Consider the following 19,270-nt stretch of genomic DNA (forward strand, 5'->3'; position numbering starts at 1 on the left):
GCGCCATCATATGGCATACGTTAGTCAACGGCGACGGTGCGAGAATGGCTTACTTGCTTGTACGGCCGCATTCTTCTACTGGGTGGGAAAGATGATGATGTATCTCTGCTATCAATCTGAGATGAGGGATACCTCAAGTTTACGGGAACTGATAGACGGCATGTTGACTGGAGGCGTAATCCAGTGAGGTTCTGCCTTGCTTCTAGGGGGAATGCTGTTGACAGCTGGGCATCGCAACGAGAGTGAAGAGTCAAAGGAGGACACAGGATACATGATGTTTAGGGAGGAGACGGAAGATTGGGTGATAACATCTAGCTAATACGGAGGGCTGGACATTCTCCGGCCTCGCTTCTTCCGCAACGATCCACGTAGATGATATATTGACTTACTAGACGGATCATTCTTGAAGCAAGGCATGGCATCACGAATAGTAATCAGAGTGATTCACCAAAGGCTGATGATCGTCCTTGGCAGGGCACATCTCCCGTCCTGATTCCACAATATGAAGGATGCCAGTCCACGGGTACGGATACAGCCTCAGCCTTCCATTCAGACATCATCCGACGCTAAGATGCCTTATTGATCGCGTTATCAAGAACAAGGTAAACAGTAACGAGCGCAGATTGGATCGTATCCGGAACATTATCATATGCATCACAGAAACGACATTGCAGGAAAGAATTTGAACTAGGACCAGCCTTTAGAAAGGACTAGTGGCCTGCGGGCTCGCCGTTGCTTGGATCTTTCCTTACCCTAACTTGTAGGGCCAGCAAACATGCACAACATCAGTCCAAACGAAACGTGTGAGGCCCGGTTTGGAAGTGGTGGTGGCCCTCTTTAGCCGAGGATGGAAGGAGAATCGTTTACCTTTACGTAGGTAGCCGGGCGCTGGCAAAGATGAGATGGACGTGTGCGGCGATGGAGAGACCATTCTTCCAGGGACGGGAGAGGTGTTCATGAATCGAGCGAATCGACTAACCTCAGAAGAGCGGTAATGTGTACTGGTATCCATGTGTGTGTACGGCTCTTTCCCAGCCGCGGAAGGGGCACGTGGTTTCATTTGAAGGATAGAAGAGGCGGGTTTACTCAAAACGGTCGGTAGATGCGAGAGGGCCGGCCGGGTAGGCAGAGGCGAGGAAAGACGGGAGCCTGTGCCCTTCGTCCCTCTTTCAAGCGTGTGCCCTTTGCGGATCTCGACACGCAGATGAGAGCAAAGGGCGAATGCTAGCTAGGAGAGGGCAAGGCTAGTGTGTTTTGAAACTTGATAATTTGAGGTCGAGCGCTTGATTGCTGGTGGTATACCAGACAGCCATTGTTCGGGAACAATCGTCCCCAGTGCAGTGGGACGGAAGAAAACGGGCCTCGCGTTCGAGAAGTGCTCAAAGGAGAGGGCAGTGTCTCGCCGCCTCGGGTAATCGTGCCGTGTAGATCGACTCGAGGTGTGCCCACTGTCGGGCAGAGGTCGAGCGAATATCGCGCGTTTTGTAAAGGTGGGAATGGAGTCTGTTCAGGAGACAGGGGCTTGCGTCGTTTGGATTTCAAGGGACTGGTCGAGCGACGGAGGAGTTCATGGGCCGTGGTGAACAGGTGGTCTTGCTTGTCGAGTAAATAAGGTAAACTCTTGACAGGCTAAAGAATGCGGAATGTAATTGAGAGTATTTCCCGAGACGTGGAAGAGACACATTTATTGAGTCTGTATCAGATAGATGGAATGAGGCTGGGAGAGACATAGTTTGAAATGTGGGGATCTTCAGCCGCTGGGTTGATGATGGCATGCAGATTGACGCAGTAGAGTCCGCAACAACCTGAAGAGGAAACCTCTCAGAGGGGCGGCAGATTGATAATCTAGCAATGTGTGATTGGTGGGACGCGCTTGCTCTTGAGTAGCCGAGTACAGATGACTTCGGCTTCAGTTGCATGCAATGAGGATCTTCACTGAGTTCGCCGAAAGGCGCTCTTGCCAGCACCTTGTAAGCCAAGGGCAAGGACAGGTAGGTTTGTAAGCAGACAAACCGCGAGCTTGTCTTGCCAACGAATGGTTGACAACTTGACAAGACTGTCTCGAGGTAGTTGAAGTAGGGGCCACGAGGGGCATCCTCTGCGTAAGCAGCGAGCGGCAACCTGCCATTGAAGTTGGCTTGAGGTTGCCAATGATCTACGCTGGCGGTGGGAAGGGGTAGAGCAGCTTCAAATATGAACTGATTTTTGCATATGCCGCTCCGTTAAACTGGCCCTGAGTGCGTAAATTGTGAGTGATCTTCCACTAGGATGTTGAGTGGTTGACGGGGGATCAATCTGCGCGGTGACGGGACGAGATGTGCGGCGGGAGGCGAGCCAGAGGTTTGGCAATCAGCCGCGTAGTGACAGATGGCGAATGTGTAGCCGGTGCCTCTCTAAATGCGATCCAGGGCAGGGCGAGTCGAGGGATCCTAGCCAATGAGAGTGCTAAGAATATTCCGGCTTCAGTGAAAAGAGACGGGAGGGCGGTAAGAAGGGGGAGTGAAATATGAAAAGGGGGGAGTGTGGGTTTGAAGCCATGTGGTTTGTGAGACTGAATAGACGAGGTATTGGCTAGGAAGAGCGAAGAAGATGTTGACCAACGAGGTTATCCAAAGTCTCGACAAATGCTTCCGAGGGGGGAGCCGAGTTGGTTCCGTCGCTGAGTAAGGAGCTGAAGTGTGTTAAGCAATGTCGTACACTCGTACTCAAATGACTAACATTTTTTTTTTCCCGAAGGCGTGATGATGAAGGGGCCAAAGTGTGCGTACCGTAGCAGCGATGAAGCGCCACAATCAGTGAAAAGGCAGTCGAGAGTGAGAGAGAGAGTCGAGACTTGACATCCTACACAGGAAAGAGAGAAAAGTTGTGAAATCAGAATTGTGTCAAAACATCCCTGGCGAAACAAGCTGTGACACGGGCTTAGGCGACGAATCGAGACGCACGCCCCTCTTTTACATCTCCGAAACGACTCTTGATCCAATCAGACGGGCAAAAACCGAACCCCCGCCAAGGGTACGCATCGCATTCTGAAGCTTGCCCTTGTCTTGTTTGGGAGCCACTACGGTGACGACTGACGAGGATTTCGAGGAATACCTAGGTGGCTTTCATCAAGACTTATTGCCTGTGCCTGTTGGCTGGGGGCGGATCGATGTGCAACTGGGCGGTTTGGAAGTTTGTAGGCCGCGGAGGATTATGGCCTCATTACCCACATGTGATGCGGGAGACCAGCCTTGTTCCAAACGTGGCCCAAACAGCAACGAGGCGTAGGCGACCGTGGTGAGGCGGAAGGGGCTGATGAGATTTCCTGCATCGCCTTATGGCTATGTGCCCTATGGCATATTGAATATCGACAACAAGTTTTTGTGTTGGAGAGGGTTCGTCGTATCTGACTGCTGGTGGCCCGGTGGGATGACCACTGCCAGGGCCCAGGGGAACGATGCTGTACGAAGAAGCGAATTAGCCATATCCGTCGGTAAGTGTGGATTCTTTCGGCATGCTCCGTGATGGCAATATGGACTGCAGATGTCCAAAAGGCTTGGCTTCGTGACGATTAATTAGTTGTACGGATATGGTCAACCACCGTCGTAGGCGGCTCGTTGTCGGTCTAAGCTCTTGATGCGGCCAGCGTCCGATGAAGCTGAGCTGGAGGAGAGTGGATCCCGGGAGTCGAACACGGTAGATGTGATTGGCGGGCAAAGACGGTGATCCCAGACTGCGACTGTCCGAATAAGGTAGGCTTTTTTCGATATTAAGGTAGGGAACCTAGTGGGTGCGCGATGCCGTCCAGCCCGTTCCAACGGCCTTGTGTCCCAGGAACGGGAACGAGGCCCACAGAAGGAGGGCGGCGACAAGCCAGGAAGCGCGCGTTCAAGCCGGGATCATGACTTTTGGGGGTCTGGATGGAATGATGTGAGCGGGATTCTGCGGTGGTCACTGGTGTTTAGACTAAGGAGTAAAGTAGTGTGTATTCGGGAAAGAAGATGAGGGATTCAGTGAACCTGGAAAAGCCAAGACTCGGAAGACAGGTAGAGTCGGTGAGACGGATGGGCCACTGGGCTTCGTTCCCGTGGCGGGGTTATCGTTTTCGATTGGGCCCATGGAAGAAGAGAATCTCCCCACGACCTGGCCACCTGTTGTATCTTGATGCTATGAAGACTAGGTACTTGGCTGGCGCCTGCCTTGGTTAACCTGAAGCGAAGCTCGTGATCTTCCTTCTCGATTTGACAAGAGCGTCCGGTGAGTCTTTCCCTCGACGACGGACTAGAACCTTGTACTCGAGTACTCTCATGCTTACGTATACCAGTACTGTGCCATGTAGAATACTTGGGAGGGAAAGAGAGAGGCACGAGAGGCAAGCGCAGATGCGAAATGCACCGTCCCGAAGCAGCGCGGCAAGAAACATTGTACCTGCATTGATCACGGCCGATGATTGGCCGAGAACATCTCCGGACCCGCCCAAGTAAGCGTAATGTGGCCTGGCCCCCTGAGGCTCTAGCTGCTTGGCATCCCTGCCCTGGGACCATGCTCAGACGTTTTTTTTCCCTTCCATTCCCAGTCTTCAGTAACATCTCGAGTGAGACGAATCCTCGATCTGAGAGGAATGGCACGCGAAAACACCGTCCGTCCGCCGTCCGCGCCGGCCGAGTGAACCACTGGCTGCCTTTGCCTTGCCGTATCTGCAACGCGTTTGCGCAAGCTGCATCTCTGCGCCATCACTGCTCTGTGCGGGATGGTCTGTTCTCTCTGCTTCATCCACTTTCACTCTCACTCTCATACTCACCTCAAGTTCAGGACCTTCAGTCTCAGTCTCACCTCTCAACCCCAAGTATTCATCGTAAGTCCCTTTTCCACTTGTTCCTCACGTCCGCTTATCTGCTTATTGTTCCCATTGACGCCATCTCTTAGACTAGTCATCGTTGTCTGTGATCTCGCACACCATCGTTCTTGAATACACACACCCAACCCCCCATGTGGTTGTTCTCCCAAACCCTTGGAACCTTGCCTTTACACGGGAGGCCCTGCGGTAACCGATACTCATCAGTACCCTGCCTCTCGAGCCACCGTGGGCATAATGTCGCAGACTCTCGCACTATCTCGGCATGTCACTGAGACCGACGACCACCTGAATCCCCTACCTGAACATAAACACGCACCTACCTGTCGTTGACAACTTCATTCTATCATTCTAAGTATTATGGCTATTATGATTATGAATATTAGGTATGATGCAAGTTGATAAACAGCATCTGTTGCCGCGTCTTTCTGCTACTTGACAACGTGTCCAGCGGATGCTCACCGTTCCATTCGAGACCTGTGAGGCCCTCATTCCCTGCCCACCACACGACCCCCCCCCCCCCCCTATCCCTACACCCCTTGTCCTGAAGCACCCCTGCCACCCTCCCCTCCCCTTGCCCCCCTCCACTCCCCGCCCTGAACCAGAACGCATCCACCTCACACACCTCTCACACTTCACACCCGAGACTTCGCTCTCACTCCTCTTCATCCTGTGATCGCCCACCTCCCGGACGCTGTGCTTTTGACTCTCTTTTCCCCCTTCTTCCAGCGTCCATCTCTCACACCCCTTTCCGCTACTGCAAGTAGGGACAAAGTAATTATCGCCAATCCTCTCAATCCCCCGCGAATACCAAGAATTCTATCCAGCCGCCGAGTGCAGGCATTGTGTGCAGGTAAGTGTGCGACCAAATCCAAGCAGCGTGGCTTGTATCATCGACACAAAATCACCTTATGTTTCCTACACTCCCCCCTGCCGCCCATCCCTCTTCCTCCTCTCCTATAAGCAGAAAAGTAGTAGCAGCAAGAGAAGCCGCAACACTCTTCCGGACACACTCTCTTGCCTGTCCAAAACTCTGCTGTGCGCCATAAGCCCCTCGGCCGCCTCTTCTTCTCTTCTGCTTCCTCCCCGCCACCTTCTGTCATTTACATTCCAGCTCCGTGCCCTTCCCACCACTTTCCATCCTTCTACCGCCTCGCGCGTGAAGCCTTCATTTCGCTGACCCAGTGACCAACGGATCGCAGGCTCGAATTTCCGCTCTTTTTCTGGGTTCGCGCGTACTTCTTGGATCGACTCTTCACTTCTCTTCGCCTACTTTCATTTAGATGCATTATTTTCTGCGCCCATTCAGCAGGCTCTGAACCAATCCCCCCACGCTCCATTATACCCGCGACCACTCGCACACCGCCATCACCACGACGATAGAAGTTGCCAACGACTAGGGAAGGAAACAGAATCAGCGGGGACGTTTAATTGAAATCCGAGAAAGAGTCGAGAAGAAGACCACCCCTCCACTGGGATAGTTCGGATCGGAAAGGAAATCAGCAAGAGAACAATCGTCGAAGAACCCCTGGCTAGCGACAAGCCAGATCGAATTGCCAGCCATGGATTACTACTACGCAGGTTCCGAGAAGCCCTCGGAACGCTCAAGATGGACACCCCTCACCCGCATGCTTCTCTCTGGAGAGATGACTCAGGAGAAGCAAAAGGATTTGACAATGCGGGAGCGCTTCGACCGTTGGATGATTAACGAAGGATACCGAAGAGTGTACGTCCACGCACATCCAGTCCGACTACTAGACAACAGGCTCTAACTGCAAGCAGGTTCGTTTTTGTGTTCCTCGTGCTTCACGGTCTCGTCTTTGCTTTCGCGTCCGTCAACTTCGCCCTCAAGGACAACTTGCAAATAGCAAGAGACACATTTGGCCCGACATTCATCATTGCACGTTCAGCTGCGCTGGTGCTCCACGTCGACGTCGCTTTGGTCCTTTTCCCCGTCTGCCGCACGCTCATCTCCCTGGCTCGCCAGACTCCGCTCAATGGAATCATCCAGTTCGACAAGAACATCACCTTCCACATCACCACCGCTTGGTCCATTGTCTTCTTTTCGTGGGTCCACACCATTGCCCACTGGAACAACTTCGCCCAGATCGCCGCCAAGAACAACCTCGGAATCTACGGCTGGCTGCTGGCCAACTTTGTTTCCGGACCCGGCTGGACTGGCTATGTCATGCTCATCGCGCTCATGGGTATGGTCTTCACCTCGGTTGAGAAGCCCCGCCGTGCCAACTACGAGCGATTCTGGTACACTCACCACATGTTCATCGTCTTCTTCTTCTTCTGGTCCATCCACGGTGCCTTCTGCATGATTCAGCCCGACTTTGCTCCTTTCTGCACCAGCATCGGCACTTCCGCCATCGGTGTGTTTTGGCAGTACTGGATGTACGGCGGTTTCGTCTACCTGGCTGAGCGTGTCGCTCGTGAGGTTCGTGGACGTCACAAGACGTACGTTTCCAAGGTCATTCAGCACCCCAGCAATGTCTGCGAGATCCAGATCAAGAAGGAGCACACCAAGACCAGAGCTGGACAGTACATCTTCTTCTGCTGTCCCGCCGTCTCTCTGTGGCAGTACCACCCTTTCACCTTGACCAGCGCCCCCGAGGAAGACTACATCTCCATCCACATGCGTGTTGTCGGTGACTTCACTCGTGCTGTCTCAATGGCTCTCGGCTGCGAATGGGACAAGAAGAAGGACGATGCGAGCAAGGTTGTCGGCGTCAACAGCGATTCCAGCGAGGTCGACCCCGCCCTCCGCCGTGTCTTGCCCCGTGTTTACATTGACGGTCCCTTTGGCTCGGCCTCTGAGGATGTTTTCAAATACGAGATCTCGGTTCTCTGCGGTGCTGGTATCGGTGTCACGCCCTTTGCTTCCATCCTGAAGTCCATCTGGTACCGCATGAACTACCCTCAGCAGAAGACCCGCCTGAGCAAGGTTTACTTCTTCTGGATTTGCAGAGACTTTGGCTCTTTCGAGTGGTTCCGCTCCCTTCTTCTGGCCATTGAAGCTCAGGATGTCGATAACCGTATTGAGATCCACACCTACCTGACGGCTAAGATCAAGGCGGACGACGCGACGAACATTATGATTAACGACGCCAACGCCGACAAGGATACCATTACCGGCCTGCGCTCGCCGACCAACTTCGGTAGACCCAACTGGGACATGATTTTCAGAGGTATCCGCAAGCTGCACTCGCCTGCCGAGGCCGGTGTATTCTTCTGCGGTCCTAAGGGTCTGGGTAGCACGCTGCACATTTTCTGTAATAAGTACAGTGAACCTGGGTAAGTCACCATTCTAGGCCTGAAAACATGTTCAATGCTAATATTACTACAGCTTCTCGTTCGTGTGGGGCAAGGAGAACTTCTAGGCCAAAGTCGAAGAAAAAGAAAAAGGCAACAATTTCGTTTCGTTTCCCTCTTCCACCATATTATTTGTCAACAATATCAGCGTCGTTGCTTGCCTGTACCAATCTATCCCTACCATCATCTATCAGGTGCGGTAGGATAGACCATCATGGAGTCTGATCCACGGGGTTGCATGTTGCAGTTGCGCCGGACGCCACAAGACCAGGTGGATGCCAGGTATTGGCGACACGGGTGACGGCATCACAGGCATGCCGTCGGAGAGGAGGAGGAGAATTTGGAGGGCGACAGTGAGGAAGTGCATCGGAGGATGATGATAATCTTGGGCGTCATCCCCGCAACCCCTTGTGGATATACTATTTACTACTACCGACATTTACATTGTACCTAGCGATGCCATCATCAGTATACTTAGACAGTTCTTGATGCAGCAGGGCACAAGGCTCTTGCAAACGTCAACTTGGTTTCCTTCATCCGTTTCTCTCGTTATCTACCGCGTGCATGTGTGTAGGAGACGATTCCTAAGACGAGGTGAGCCGTGCCCCTTCCTCAAGTCTTCTTCACCACTGTTTGGGCTCCCGTAGGCCCTAGGAGACTGAGGGAAGCGCTCGGACGCCCGGGTGTGGTGTAAAGATGACGACTGCTTGGATAGGGACGTGTGCCCTTTGTTGAGTTTCGAGACGCCTGTTGTAAAACGCTCCAACTGGGATGATATCGGACGAACAAGGGGTGTTACATGCCGCCGCGTGGTTGGGGTTTTTCTTTCCGTAGGGTCGTAAGCCGTTTTCCTTAACATTGCTTGGCTGCTTGTTTGTTTTTTGAGGATAGTTGATTTGGTGACGTGGGGGACGCTTGATTCTCTGCCATGCGTTTGCCCCTTTCACTAGGTATATCATGATAGCCGCTACCCTTTTCGCGTCAAAACCTTTCTTATGTACGTCAGAGAATATACCCTGTATAGTAGATATTGGTACTAGTGATAACAGTGGCAACCGGTTTTGTCACCCACTTGGGTGAGTAGATACGGGGACTTTTCAGGCCGGGCCCGGGCGATCTGGTTGAGTGGCTCTTCGTGCTTGATGGTGTATGAGTGAGGGATGATGGGCGAGGGATGGCTTGGCTTTTTGCTTGGCGATTTCGGGTATCTTGGTCTCGCGCGAGAGCAGACAAGGGGACTTGCCTAGATTATGATGTCTACTTGGTATCACCAATTGCCTCAACACTGTGGTATCAGACGTGGCCGTGTTTGTCTGGAGGGTGATTCCATATCCTCCCTCTCTGCTTCACAGTAGAATGCGCGTGCTTCCGGTCCTGCCCGGCTGAGGATGCCCGGCTAGTGCGCCGGCTTTGAACCCCAACCGGAGCCGAGCCATTGCCGCTTCGGTTGATCCGGCGCGGTTGAACTGCAGTTCTTGGTGTAGTCATGGTAGCAGTCCATCCTCCTGTTCTTGTGGTAGGTTTATGCGGGCTGTCAACGCCCCCATACCCCATTTGATAAGTTTCTTGTCGAGCGGCTCACTCTTTGCTCGACGTTAATGAAGTTCTTTTCCCTCACGTCATCTACCATGCTTCACCGCTATAATCGTGTTTTCCCAGCCTCGTTATTCAGTCTATCCAGGTATCGCGAGGGGATTAATGAAGGTTATCTGGCGGCGGTTGAAAAACCTGTCGCAGCTGGTATGTCACTTGATGGACACAAACGGAGATATGTATGTGGGCAGACTAAAGAAATTCAAAACCATATCGCAGAGATTCTCCCCAGGCTCATCGTTTTCACATTTAAGCATTAGTGTATTCCTCAGCCGAATTGAAATATCGAGGAAAAACATACACAACTCATCTCAGACTTGACGCCTTCAAGAGTCGGCCAAGTCCCACTACCTACATCCTCCGTTCAACCTCGCAGTCTCAACACGATGTCTCCCACCACCCAAACCAGATTCCTCATCATCTCCGACACTCATGGCCACACATTCCCACCTGAAATGATGCCTCGTGAACCGACTGATGTCCTGATCCACTGCGGCGACCTCACACAGCACTCAAAAATGGACGAATTCCGCCAAACTCTCGGCATGCTCAAGTCGTTCAAAGCACCACTCACGCTCGTCATCGCAGGTAACCACGACTTCTCTCTCGACCCCGTAGCATTCAAAGCAAAAGTCGAGGAAGCCAACCGCATCGACGGCGCACCACTTGAAGCAGACCTGCTTGAACGGGAGTATGGCGGATACGGACTGGCTAGGAAGCTCTTCGTCGATGCCAAGAAGGACGGCATCGTTCTCCTGGACGAGGGTACACACGAACTGACTCTGGCAAACGGCACAAGGCTCAAGGTCTACGCTAGCCCGTACACGCCATCATCCTCATCATCTGAAGGCTGGGGCTTCTCGTACAACGAAAGCGAGGGACATGACTTCCAAATCCAGGCCGACACGGACATCGTCATCACTCATGGTCCGCCGCGTGGGATTATGGACATGTCTGCGAATAAGAAGCGTATCGGCTGTTCGGATCTGTTTGCTGCGGTTGCAAAGTCTCAACCTCGTTTTCACTGTTTCGGACATGTACACGGTGGTTGGGGAGCAAAGGACGCAGCTTGGCGCCCAAAGATTTCCGACAAACCCTCGCATTTTAGTGATATTAACCACGAAAAGTCTCAGCTTATTGAAAGTCTCGCAACGCTCGGGGGTACCCGGTTCGAATCTGAAGAAGACAAGAAGGTTAGAGAGATGAGACTCGACGTATGCAGAGCGCAGCGATACTGTAGTGCAGGACATCTCCGCAACGATCTGAGCTCGTCGGAGGTCAAGAGCACCATGTTCGTAAACGCCGCGCTAGAGGTGGATGGTGAGTTGGAACGCTATCCCTGGATCGTGGACATCGACCTGCGGAGAAGCGAAACCGGCATAGCACCCGGAACTGAGAGAAAGAGGCGGCGGGAGGAATCGACTGAAGAGCTTGACGAAGCAAGGAAACTCTCGAAAAGATCATAGTCGTTCACTTCGAGCACGATTGAGGGAATTATGGTAGCATTCACGATAGATACCCAGTGTTTAGGGGAAACACATCGTCGACACGCTCTTTCCTATCTTCCAGGCACATGAAAACTCCCAAGCAATGGGTCAGGTCCGAGGGATACCAGCTGCCCCAAGTGCCTCACCAAATAGACGTGAATGATTGTCAAAGCAGGCACCAGGTGATGTAAAGCATGGGAAGGCAAGTAGTCAGATTGACAACTACCCCTCCCTCTCTTTTTGCTGTGTTTTCTTCTTCGCGACATCATCGACAGACTTCTTGGTAGGTTCTTGATAAAGCATCGAATCACTTACCGTGTGCATTGCTAAAGATTATAGATTGGTATAAGTTACTACAAGTTACTTGCAACAGCTCTTCAGTTGTTCAAAGTATTTTTCGCTCGAAGCTAGATCCCTAAGAAGAGTCATCATTCAAAATGCCCAACTCCTCCAAGACCATCTCCATCCCCATGCGCGACGCGCTGTTTGCCTGCTTTAAAGCAGCAACGGCCCTTGTCCGGCCAGGCTTACGGCAGCATGTTATCTTAGTCGGAGGTGCGGCGAGCGTTGCCCACTCCTCGACATAGCACACCGAGGACGTGGATGTTGCGGCCCCCTCAGAGGCCATCATCGACATTTAGGAGAGCGCCCAAGCCGGGCTCAAAGGCTTTACCATCGAGGCCGACAGCAAGATTGCGTTTGACGCACCTCAAGGATTCCGAGTACGAATGGATGTCCTGGAGATTGGCAATGGCTGCATCGAGCGCATACACGCAACCGAGTCCTTCTTGGGGGGTTCGGTCGCGTCTACCTCAGACCTCCTCCGGCTCAGGGCAAAGACTGTGGTAGAGAGGGGGAATGGTGGGGAAGTAGATGACTTTCGGTGGTTACTGTTGCTTGCTGCAAGAAATGGCCAAGTCCTCCCCTTACTTGATAACGATGAGGTGGAGAACTTGGTTGGTGCTGCTGCTATCTTGATGTCATTCGATGTCTTGATCTTGATTGCCCTTCTTGGTGTCAACAATAGCGCAGCTGCTGGGCAGCTGCTGGGCAAATATCTGTGATAATGAAGCATAAGCAAATCATGATAAATGGCGGGGAGCACGTTGAATGAGGCACAGCGAAACAGGGGTCCATCCAACACGCCCCTGTCACCTCTCCCAGCCATCGTCTTTCTACCTGATAAGCTCAACTTCCATCCTCGCCGCAGGATCACAACGGAAACCGATGTTTAGAAAGGGGATCGGTGACTGAATTCATCATGCTTCCCACACATGCTCTCACCTCATTCCTAGTCTGGGCCGGAATCGCCTCACCCGCAAAACCTGTAACTTGCCCCTCCAGTTCAGAACTCAGAGTCACCATACCACCGTCCCACCAGAGCCCAAGCAACACAGACTACGAGTCGTTAGCCGAAGTCCACGATGCTCTCATCCACTGCCCCAACATCACATCACTCAACCTGCGTATCGGAGAGATCGGTTGTGTAAGAGAACCCGACCGCTGGAGCTTTCCCCTCGACCCTGCCCGAACATCACGATATCTCCCCGTACTGGACACACTATCCCTCGAAAAGTATCATTTTTACGACACTTATGGGGATTACCTACATCCTTTGAGAGGATGGACTTATCTCAGTGCTTGGATCTGGTCGGGTGATGCCTTTGGGTGGTTGAAATGGAGACTACTCTCGGATGACCAAAAGTCGGTGAGCAACACCGAACTATGGCTCGACGCGATGGACTTCTCCAAGATCCGCAATCTCTCCATCTTGGACTACGACGGTCCCCCCGAGGCACTCGTCGAGAGCGAATTGCCTCTATCTCTACCAAGCCTTCGCACGTTGAGGCTGGAACGAAACACAACCGTAGACTTTGGCCTCTCTCTACCTCCGCATTCGCTGCACAGCCTTTCATGGCTAGACGCCGGCCAAGACCAGTCCATCATCCCCATACTGGAACGCCATGGACGCTCACTCACTCACCTGGAATGGCGAACGCCAGAAAGCCTAGAATCCAAAAGACCAGCACTTCCGAGTGAGGTCATGCGAGACCTTCGCAACCTAGCACCCAATTTGCAATCTTTGACCATCGACCTCAACCGCAACGGCACATGGCCATGGGAGGATCTCCGCGCTCTCTCGTTAGGCCTCCCGGCTGGACTGACCAACCTCACGCTATACCTCGAGATCGCGAGCGAATGCCGTCGTCAACAGGGCCCGTACGATCCGGTCCGTTGCGAGGATGCCTGCGATCCGGTGGAGCAGCTCGCCAGCCCTCTACTCACGGCGACGAGTGCCCTCCAAGTTGCGAGATTCATCCGACATTACGCAAAGAGTCCGCTGGCCTCCATCAACTTCTTCGCGGGCGATTGGACGAGGCCGTGGGATGGGCCGATTAACGTGCCGACCTGGTTGGATGGCAGGCGTTCTTGGGTTGCTTGCGGTACGAACGGCGGCGAGAATGAGGAGCTCAGATGCTCTGGGATGGACACGGCATTGGGCGAGCATGAGATTGAGCTCTTTCGGGCCCTGTGTGTACGAATGTCGGCGGATCTCTTGGATGATATCACCGCTGGGCATCCTCAAGACTTCGTGGAACAGCGCAAGAGTAAATAAGATCCAAAGGCGGCTGGACGGCTTGTTGGCGGCGTCGAAGCTTCAGGTACTCTCTTTCGGATACTCCGTACAGAGACAATGATCCAGCCTGAAGTGTGGACACGAATGTCGCGGTTCCCGTAGATGTCGTTATCGACAGTTAGGAGAGTGCCCAAGCCGGAACCGATGGCTTTACTGTCGAGGCGTCTAACAAGGTAGCGTTTGATACGCTCCAGGAGTTCCACGTCGGAATATATAACCTGCAGGCTGGATATAGATACATCAAACGCATCCCATCGACTGCTAGAAAACAGAGCAAAGTTAGAGAAAGACTTGCGTAGTGACGGATGTAGTGACGCCATGAAGCGGTTAATGGAATACAGGCGACGAAGCCCTTTCTCGGAGGATATCATACCAACTTCAGATCTTGATATCGTTTCACATCTTGATCTCGGTTGCGCTTCTCAGTTCCAACAATGGCGCGGCTGCTTTGCGGCTGCTGGGTCATTGTTTCTTAAAATGAGTACAGATCAATACAGGCATTTTCAGTCAATAAGAGGACGTAAACCTTGGTCATCTCTACTGGTCATCTATCGTGCGCTTACGCCGTAATGATGTGAAGTCGAAGGGAACCGATCATGTGAGCTTAATGAGGCAGTCACTCTGGGTGAGACTGACCACTCTGCCAGCGACGGCCCATGGACAGGACGAAGCCTTCCAAGCAGAGGCCTTGGCAGGGAGCGGGCAAGAATGGAGGCGACTTCATGTCAAATAGTACAAAAGTGAAGTGTCTCACACTTGTGAGTACAACATGGGGAAAATGACGAGCAAATTCTGGAGAAATAAAGCTTGAATTGAAAGATGCATTCCTCGTAAGCGACATGTGAGCCATACTCTCACTTGAAGGCAAATGCACAGACGTTATGGAAGTCGTGTTAAGCCCCAAGCTGAGTGGGCGCGCCGTGTGCCGGGCTTCACGGTGAAGTGTGGCTCAGTTGGCAACTGGATTACTCACCGGCCGGTGGACGCTGTGTCTCTGGGCAATTTCCGGGAATTACAAACGCTGGGCCCCTTCGAGTCTTCGACGCCCGAGTGTCCCGGGCGGTCCCCTCTTTCTTCTTTTCGCGGTAAGCACTTTCGAAGCTTGCCAGCTTGGTGGTAAGAGATTGAGTAGCGGACTTTTCTGAGAGTTGATAGACTCCAAGCATGAGACTGCTTCCTGCGTAGAACTAACTGGACGGACTCCAGGAGCGAGTGATTGGGTCCTGTCGGGCTTTTCTCCCATCTTGAGCATCTTTGAGACCCGAGAATCCTTACAATCTTCTCTCTTGTCGCAGACGGTGTTGATCTACAAAGGATGACGCTGTTGGCGAGCACACCTCCCTAAACCGACCGTTCTGCAGACCTACTGGGGCGCTGGCTGCTGCACCTCGATCTCGTATTCCGTTTCGGCTCATTTTCTGGCGCGTGAATGCGTGTGCGTGTGTGTGTGTGTTGTTATGCGTTGTCTGCTGGAAGCGTCTGCCCAAGCTGATATCATTCTGCCCACGCGCAGATCGCATGACGGAACGTCAACACCACTAGATACTCTGTCCCCTCGAGCTGCGAGCAGACGGATAGATCAAGAAGCATTATCGAGGGTGAAACACGAGTAGGATCACTCACTCGTTACCACAGAACACGAGCGCTTTTCTTTCTTCTCTCGACACGCTGTAATAGTTTGGGCGCGTGTCAATGTCGCGATTCGGTCCACCGCCAAAAGATCGAATTTGGCAGGAAATGCGCGAATGCAAGCAAATGTGGCGCTAGCTGACGATTTGAGGAATCCAGGGTCATTCGACGCCCGGATGACCAGCGCCACGCCGGCGATGACACGGAAGTGGTTTTATGGCCCGGGGAGGGATCCAAGTGAACCCTGGCGGGAGAATCGCAACATCTATCAAGGGTCTAGGTGTATTCCGTACTTTTGAATGGTTGCGACATTTTGAAACCTCTCAACACCGCGCGATGCATATACGGGTGGAAGAAACCTCGTTATCATGGTAGTTTCAATATGTTTTCTTCTTTACGCGTCGCTGTCGTAGTCGTCGTCGTGGCCGTTGTCGGGGCCCTTGGTTACTCAGCCATCGTATGTTGCCCACTTGGGTCCATCCCGCGTACCGTATGAGGGGGCAGGCGACACGGGGGTTTGGCTGGAGACTGGAGTTGACGGGGAGATTTCGTTAACCATCACAGGACCAAGGCGGTTTTCCGACAATCTCGTATTGCTGCTGATTGTCCAATGGAACTCCGCCGTGTACTGCCTGGCTATCGATACCTATGCGTTGGCCCCGAGCCCTGGTAATATTGCTGATAACCATCGACTGGCTGTCAATTCTCTCCGTATTATGGCATCTTTCAATCCAAACGGCAGAGGTCGGAAAGAGCGAGATAGAGAAACGTTTTGGGGGCGCACAGCACCTCGGTTGAAGGTTCTCATGGCTGGCAGGGTCCACTGGTCCAGGGGTTCAGGGACACCCCATGATGGCGTGCGTGTGTGCGTGCGAAGAGCCCGGCCACCGCGGGCTGTCAATGACGGGCTTGTCGAGCACTGCCATTGCAGCATTCAGCGGGTACCCAAGCAGCGGCGCACATCACCATCGAGAGCACTCTCGGATGGCGGGGAGAGACCTTGTCGAAAAGAGCTCCAAGTTGACGGGCATCCGAAATTTCTAAGCCCTCGCTGTCGGAATCCTCGTCCCTTTTTGTACACCCCTTGTGTGGTTGTGTCATTGTGTTTCCTACTTGGGCGTGTTCAAATTAAACATTTGTTAGCCTTTCTTCGCTCCGTCGCCCTTTGGTCTTATTTCCTTTGGGTTTGGGCCGCCCTCGAGAAGCAGTATTGACTGACGACCTGCCGTTTGGGATTCGAGAGGGCAGCAGATGGAGTGGTTAATTCCTCGACGCCCCTCCCGCCCACTCTTTTGTCTATTTTTTTCTCGGTCACTTGTTCATTCGAAGTTCTTGGGAGAAGGGCCCCTCTTTCAAACCGTCGGCTCGGGCTCCTCTCCAGTATCCGGCGGTGGAGAGACTCGATGGAACATGGAAAGGAGAAGCGCTGCCCAGTGCCTAGCCTGACGGAGAAGACGGAGTTCGTCAGAGATGTCATACATAGGAGAAGGGGAGATGCCATGCACAAACCACCATTTGTACCTATTTCATGAGCCATGACAGATGAGGCAAAAAACCAGTAAACCGCGCCACCTTGGACGGGTGGACGCTATTACGAGTGGCTTTTCCATTAGCACCCGTCGGCCGGGACGCTAAGCTCAACGGAATCTGCACTGCTGCGGAGGTACAGGCGCACTTGCTGGGACTTGTGCAGATTTGGCTGCATTGTGTGCATTTTTGCATGGTCTAGGTCTCTAGGACTCGAGAAAGTTGTTCGTGTCGAGACTCAAGGGAGAAAGAAGTTGTGTACGAAGCGAAGTTAGTGAACAGCCAACAAACAGCCCAGGACTCCAGGACTCCAGGACTGATTTTGGAGGCAGTCGCCAATCGATGCTAAATCTACATCGCTCTTTCCCGCACTCTCGAGTCTCCGTTCCTTCCACTAAAAAGTTCTTCTCGTAATCAACCGAACCTGTGCCGGCGTGACCTAGCGGATCTTCCATCCTCTGCTTCCCATCTTTACTTCGTATCCCCCGTCGATTGATTGTTCCTCCGTCTACTCGCACCGTTTCGTTGCCTCTTCCCACAACCAAACTGTACGACGCCATTCCCATTCCACCGTGTTTCGCCGTGGTGGCACAACACACACGGAGTACACACACACACACACCTCACTCACACTTGTTTCCGACCCGCCTTACCCTAGGTTACTACCTACCGCATCCTCCTCATCCTCCATCAATTCGTCCTCGACTCTACGCCCCCCTCCCCCGTTTAAACCTCCCACTTCCACTCAACAAGAGTCAACCTCAATCCTCACCACTGCCATTGCGCTCATTCTCGGTCCTCTACTCGTCGTAGAGTGACCGCATCGCAACCATGCGTCTCGGATCAGCCGGCCTCGCGGCCCTACTCTGGTCCTCCTTCACCACCGCCTTTCCCTTTGTCGATAATGGCAGCAAGCCCCTGCCTGTCCTCCGACCCCGACAAACCGGCACCGGCTCGACGCCCACTTCCACAACACCCGTAGCCACGACTCCGGCGGCCACGACAGAGACCACAGCTGCGGCAGAGGCCACCACCACAGTCACCATCACCACCACCGTGGGCGGCGGCGGAGGAGGAACAGTCACGTCCACTACAGTCTTCTTGCGTACAGTCACCACTACCGTTGTCGTCACTTCCACGACCTTCCAGACCACCACCATCACCAGCAACGATGTCGCGACCGCCACCGTGACCAACTATGTCACCTCTACCGTCCTTGCCAAGCGCAGTCTCAATTTCCTCCCTGTTCTCGATGCTCCCTACGACGCCCCGGCTGCTCAAATCACGCCCGCCGCCGACGCCAACGATCTCCGAAGATACGGCGTCATCGAGAAGCGCGCTCTCGTCACCGTAGTCGTCACTGTCTCCGGCTCAGCAGGCGCCGATTCCACCGTCCTGGCCACCCGGACCAGCACCGTGCTCCTCACAACGACCTCGAATACCATCCTCACCTCCATGGTCACAAGCACCCTTTTCAACAATGCCCAGACCACAATCACCGTCGAATCCACCCTGACCGTCACCTCCACCTCCATCGACACCGCCGCGCCTACTACAGTTGAAAGCGGCCCGACGACCGGCAGCCTGGGCACCGCAACTGCGACCGGCGGTGCGCAGAGCACGGGTTCCAGCAGCGGCGGTGGCCTTTCCACCGGCGCACAGGCCGGAATCGGTGTTGGTGTTGGCATCGTTGGACTTGCGGCTCTCATTGGTATCGGATACTGGCTTTACAAGCGCCGCAAGGCTAACCGACCTTCCCGCGCTGACCTCGACGACATGCGCGCCTACGATCCCAACGGTCCTTCGCCCCTCAGCGGGCCCGGTGGAGGTATGTCCGAGACTGGAGCCGGCTACGGTGGTGCTGCTGCAGGCGCTGCAGCGCTCGGAGCGGGTGCGGGAACGCAGAGACGACAGCCCGTGCCCAAGCACCAGCTCTCGCCGCCTTCGCAGAGCGTGAGCCCCATGACAAACAGTACAGTTTCGCCCGCGGGTGCCGGATACGGATCTCGCCCGCCGACGGGTGGTGCGCAGGAGCTCGGTGGAACGAGAATCCTACCCGCAGAAATGGGAGGAGACGAGGTCGTCGAGATGGGCGAGTCGCAACCCAGGCCGCAGCAGCCGCCGCAACAGCAGTCGAGACCCGCGCCGGGTATGACGTATAACTCGGGTCCTGTACCGGATGTCTACGAGATGCCTACCGAGAGGTATCGATAATGCTATAATTTCTTTTGTTATGTGTGTAAG

At 53.6% G+C, this 19,270-nt stretch overlaps 4 protein-coding genes across 4 annotated transcripts; all 4 read left to right on the forward strand.

Annotated features, from left to right (window-relative positions):
• Nucleotides 1-6,396: 6,396 nt before the first annotated feature.
• CCOS01_11340 (ferric reductase like transmembrane component) lies at nt 6,397-8,220 on the forward strand (the record flags this gene model as incomplete). Its single annotated transcript, XM_060459493.1, has 3 exons — nt 6,397-6,560; nt 6,617-8,134; nt 8,187-8,220. The coding sequence occupies 3 exons, from the start codon at nt 6,397-6,399 to the stop codon at nt 8,218-8,220; spliced, it is 1,716 nt and encodes a 571-aa protein (XP_060310225.1).
• A 1,911-nt stretch (nt 8,221-10,131) lies between these two features.
• On the forward strand, nt 10,132-11,211 carry CCOS01_11341 (uncharacterized protein; the record flags this gene model as incomplete). The annotated part of the gene is made up of 1 exon (XM_060459494.1): nt 10,132-11,211. One exon carries the CDS (start codon nt 10,132-10,134, stop codon nt 11,209-11,211), a length of 1,080 nt encoding a protein of 359 aa, XP_060310226.1.
• Nucleotides 11,212-11,669: 458 nt separating this feature from the next.
• On the forward strand, nt 11,670-13,849 carry CCOS01_11342 (uncharacterized protein; the record flags this gene model as incomplete). The annotated part of the gene is made up of 3 exons (XM_060459495.1): nt 11,670-11,787; nt 11,887-12,077; nt 12,614-13,849. The coding sequence occupies 3 exons, from the start codon at nt 11,670-11,672 to the stop codon at nt 13,847-13,849; spliced, it is 1,545 nt and encodes a 514-aa protein (XP_060310227.1).
• A 4,008-nt stretch (nt 13,850-17,857) lies between these two features.
• On the forward strand, nt 17,858-19,240 carry CCOS01_11343 (uncharacterized protein; the record flags this gene model as incomplete). The annotated part of the gene is made up of 1 exon (XM_060459496.1): nt 17,858-19,240. One exon carries the CDS (start codon nt 17,858-17,860, stop codon nt 19,238-19,240), a length of 1,383 nt encoding a protein of 460 aa, XP_060310228.1.
• Nucleotides 19,241-19,270: the final 30 nt, after the last annotated feature.

Source organism: Colletotrichum costaricense (assembly GCF_030867565.1).
Source record: "Colletotrichum costaricense strain IMI 309622 chromosome Unknown Scaffold_12.1, whole genome shotgun sequence".
NCBI classification, from domain to species: domain Eukaryota; kingdom Fungi; phylum Ascomycota; class Sordariomycetes; order Glomerellales; family Glomerellaceae; genus Colletotrichum; species Colletotrichum costaricense.